This window comes from Suncus etruscus, chromosome X, assembly GCF_024139225.1.
Source record: "Suncus etruscus isolate mSunEtr1 chromosome X, mSunEtr1.pri.cur, whole genome shotgun sequence".
In the NCBI taxonomy this organism is placed as follows: Eukaryota; Metazoa; Chordata; class Mammalia; order Eulipotyphla; family Soricidae; genus Suncus; species Suncus etruscus.
In genome coordinates this window covers 65,604,007-65,608,611 of record NC_064868.1, presented here as the reverse complement: position 1 = coordinate 65,608,611, position 4,605 = coordinate 65,604,007, and the positions used below count along the sequence as shown (strand labels likewise).

At 43.8% G+C, this 4,605-nt stretch overlaps 1 protein-coding gene across 1 annotated transcript; it reads left to right on the top strand.

Moving 5' to 3' along the window:
* Positions 1 to 1,105: 1,105 nt before the first annotated feature.
* LOC125999244 (poly(rC)-binding protein 2-like) lies at positions 1,106 to 2,229 on the top strand. Its single transcript, XM_049767320.1, has one exon. It carries the CDS (start codon positions 1,207 to 1,209, stop codon positions 2,158 to 2,160), a length of 954 nt encoding a protein of 317 aa, XP_049623277.1. The 5' UTR covers positions 1,106 to 1,206; the 3' UTR covers positions 2,161 to 2,229.
* Positions 2,230 to 4,605: the final 2,376 nt, after the last annotated feature.

Below are 4,605 nucleotides of genomic sequence, written 5' to 3'. Positions count from 1 at the left end.
AAAGGGCACCAAAAAAGAGATAGCATCAAAGTCAGAGGAAATCTGGCAGTAGACATTGAAGCCCGAATACTGGCACAAATACCAGTGGGGTTCTTGGAGATTTTAATGACCTTTTCTACATCCCAGACAATTCAGTATACTCCGGGGAAAAGGTGACCTACTCACAGAGAAATTGTCAGCCACATGCAAGTCTGACATGGCTCTGACCTGCACCATGTTTTGTAATATGAAAGAAAATTTATTTTATTTTTTTAATTCCCTGCTTTTCTTTTTTCTTCTTCTCTTTCTTTCTTTTCTTTCTTTCTTTCTTTCTTTCTTTCTTTCTTTCTTTCTTTCTTTCTTTCTTTCTTTCTTTCTTTCTTTCTTTCTTTCTTTCTTTCTTTCTTTCTTTCTTTCTTTCTTTCTTTCTTTCTTTCTTCTTTCTTTCTTTCTTTCTCTCTCTTTCTCTCTCTCTTTCTCTCTCTCTTTCTCTCTTTCTCTCTTTCTTTCTCTCTTTCTTTCTTTCTTTCTTTCTTTCTTTCTTTCTTTCTTTCTTTCTTTCTTTCTTTCTTTCTTTCTTTCTTTCTTTCTTTCTTTCTTTCTTTCTTTCTTTCTTTCTTTCTTTCTTTCTTTCTTTCTTTCTTTCTCTCTCTCTTTCTTTCTCTCTCTCTTTCTTTCTTTCTTTCTTTCGTTACATTTCCCCTATCTCCTTCAACCCAGTGAATTTATTGTCTTATGTTAATGAGTAAACTACTGATAACTGACTGAAGAAAAATAGGGCACTTTAACTTCAAGATGCAAGGAACATCCTCTTTAAATTTAGCTATTTCTAAGATGGAGAATTTCTTGAAAAAGTTGCAAAGGGTAATTTTATTACATGTCAGTTTTGTCACCAGGTGTCAAACTTAATATTGGCCTTAAGAAAGCTTTACCTCCCAGATCAGCAGAGGCAGCAGCCGGAGCAGCCGCAGCCTGCACCCTCTCCCGCCCGCCCGCCCCGGGGTCTCTCTCCCCTACCTCCTCCTCCACCCCCCCTCCTCCTCCGCCCGCCCGCGGGGCCCCCCTCGCCTTTCCGCCCGCCCCTATTGTTCCGCCCCTGGCCTCCCGCCCTTCCCCTTCCCGCCCGCCCGCCCGCTCCTCTCTTTCTCTCCCCCTCAGTCGCCTCGCGCCTGCAAATGACCAAAGACTTGACCACTCAAAGTCCAGCTCCCCAGAACACTGCTCGACATGGACACCGGTGTGATTGAAGGTGGATTAAATATCACACTTACCATCCGGCTACTTATGCATGGAAAGGAAGTTGGCAGTATCATCGGAAAGAAAGGGGAATCTGTGAAGATGCGGGAAGAGAGTGGTGCACATATCAACATCTCAGAAGGGAATTGTCCGGAGAGAATTATCACTTTGGCTGGACCCACTATTGCCGTCTTTAAAGCTTTTGCTATGATCATTGACAAACTGGAAGAGGACATTAGCAGCTCTATGACCAATAGCACAGCTGCCAGTAGACCCCCAGTCACCCTGAGGCTGGTGGTCCCTGCTAGTCAGTGTGGCTCTCTCATTGGGAAAGGTGGTTGCAAGATCAAGGAAATACGAGAGAGTACAGGGGCTCAAGTCCAAGTGGCGGGGGATATGCTCCCCAATTCAACTAAGCGGGCCATCACTATTGCTGGCATTCCGCAGTCCATCATTGAGTGTGTGAAACAGATTTGCGTGGTCATGTTGGAGTCCCCTCCGAAGGGCGTGACCATCCCGTACCGGCCCAAGCCGTCCAGTTCTCCGGACTTCTTTGCAGGTGGTCAGGCCTATACCATTCAAGGACAGTATGCCATTCCACAGCCAGATTTGACCAAGCTGCACCAGTTGGCAATGCAACAGTCTCATTTTCCCATTACGCATGGCAACACCGGATTCAGTGCAGGTTTGGATGCATCTGCTCAGACTACTTCTCATGAACTCACCATTCCAAATGATTTGATTGGCTGCATAATCGGGCGTCAAGGCGCCAAAATCAATGAGATCCGTCAAATGTCTGGGGCGCAGATCAAAATTGCGAACCCAGTGGAAGGCTCTACTGATAGGCAGGTTACCATCACTGGATCTGCTGCCAGCATTAGCCTGGCTCAATATTTAATCAATGTCAGGCTTTCCTTGGACACGGGTGGCATGGGGAGCAGCTAGAACAATGCAGATTCATCCATAATCCCTTCTGCTGTTCACCACCACCCATGATCCATCTGTGTAGTTTCTGAACAGTCAGCGATTCCAGGTTTTAAATAGTTTGTAAATTTTCAGTTTCTACACACTTTATCATCCATCCACTCGTGTTTTTTTAACTAAAGCATTTTGATTCCTTAAAAAAAAAAGAAAGAAAGCTTTACCTGGGGCTGGAGAGATAGCATGGAGGTAGGGCGTTTGCCTTGCATGCAGCAGGATAGTGGTTCAAATCCTGGCATCCGATATGGTCCCCGAGCCTGCCAGGAGCGATTTCTGAGCATAGAGCCATGAGTAACCCCTGAACGCTGCCAGGTGTGACCCAAAAACCAAAACCAAAACCAAAACCAAAACCAAAAAAAAGCTTTACCTACAAGTTTGAAATTCTAATTGGTTCATGGTAATATTAGTATTTTTTTTGGTTTATTGGGCCACACCCATTTGATGCTCAGGGGTTACTCCTGGCTAAGTGCTCAGAAATTGCCCCTGGCTTGGGGGGAACATATGGGACACCAGGGGATCGAACCGCAGCCATTCCTTGGCTAGCGCTTGCAAGCCAAGCTTAGCTCTAGCACCACCTCACCGGCCCCAATATTAGTATTTTAAACCTTTAACATCTGTGGTAAGTAGAGAATCCTTTAATCTCAGCCCTAGTGGCCCTCATTTTTTCCTACCGCTCGGATTACTATTTGTGCCTTGCATTATCTACTGTTTGTTAAAAACATAAGTATATTACTGGTGCTATGAACAGCTATAGGACTAGGCCTCATTTCTACAAAAACAAACAAACAAACAAACAAAAAAGCTGTCTGCGCAGCTGATTGAGGATGTCCATAAAATAGTAGCTTGCATCTCCAAACTCAGCTATATTCCTTGACCAGAAATAAGGGGGCTTGACTTATTGCCCTTAAAGCAGGGAGGTTTGTGTCCTTTGGGGAAAACCTTCTGTTTTTATGCTAATAATTCTGGCATGGTCAGTAGTAGTTTAGTTCAGCTCAGGAGAAGAGTTCAAGATTGGAAAGAACAGAGGAAGAATAGTATGAATTTGTTTTAAATTGGTCACTCTGACTTGTTTCATGACTGCTAATATTTCCCCCTCTGCTTACTATTCAGATTGCTTATATTTGAACCCTGCATTTTTTTTTATTTTATGAAGACAAAGATGCAAAGAAAGAGGACAAGGTGAAGTTACAGTGGGAATACAATAAACAGAAAACCCATAAACAGAATTCCAAAAGAAATCCCCTTGCTGACACCTTACTTTTGAATTTTCAGCCAAAAAACATTAAGAAAATTAAAACAAAACACATGCACAATTACTTTGTCCCTAAAGTCCCCAGATTGTAGTACATTATAACATTTCTTAGCAGTACACAAGGCAATCTAAAGCCACAAAATTTATGTAACTCCTTTAACATTAAAGGCTACAGTATGTTGACACGGTTGATCATAATACATTATTTCATTAAGGATGAGTCAAAGGAGCACAGCAAAGATGGTGTTAGAGTGACAATTGTTTGCATAGGCCCCACAAAATATAGGGAACATGGAAAGGAAAAACCTTGGCCTATATACAAGGAGACATTACCCCTGAAGTTTTCTGGCACAAGGCCAACTCTAGGCAAGTTAAGATTTTGTACATTTGAACTGTAACCACTCCCACAAATGCAGCCCCCATTTTCGCACAGGGATAGCTCCATAGCTTTTCTCGAATAAAATGTAAACCAAGATGTCAAAAAATCATGGATACGCCGGCTATGCATCAAAAGCTGGCGATCTTGGGAAAGGAAATTGGGTCAAACACCCACCCTGGGGCCGGAGAGATGCAGAAGGACAGTGGTTCGAATTCCGGCATCTCATATGGTCCCCTGAGCCTGCCAGGAGCGATTTCTGAGTGTAGAGCCAGGAGTGACCCCTCAGCATTGCTGGATGTGACCCAAAAATCACACACACACACACACACACACACACACACACACACACACACACACACACCCTGCTGAACCACACCTGCTATATCCATTACCCAGAATCACCATTTTACCTATCTCTATTTTGCACAGAGCTAGCTTCATAAACTCTTTTCTCAAGATGGAAACCAAGCTGTGAAGAATCATAGGTATACTGGCCACACAGCAGAAAGCTGACAATCTTGTGGAAATAGGGTGGGCCAAACTCCCGCCCCCCATTGCCAAACCATGCTTACTATATCCATCACTCAGAATCATTATTTTACTGATGGCCTACCTCACCACCCCTCTATGATTTTCTTTTGGAAACCCAATCTGACCAAACTTCAGGTACACAGAGTTGGGGATTGATATCACCAGGGCTTTTTGGTGTGATTGTGGGCACCGTTCCCCCTGTTTCTTCTTTTTCCAGGATGCTTAGCAACTGAGGACAGGCCCCACA

Bases quoted from the DNA above. Each gene is read 5' to 3' on its own strand.
- LOC125999244 (XM_049767320.1), top strand. From the start codon at position 1,207: ATGGACACCGGTGTGATTGAAGGTGGATTAAATATCACACTTACCATC.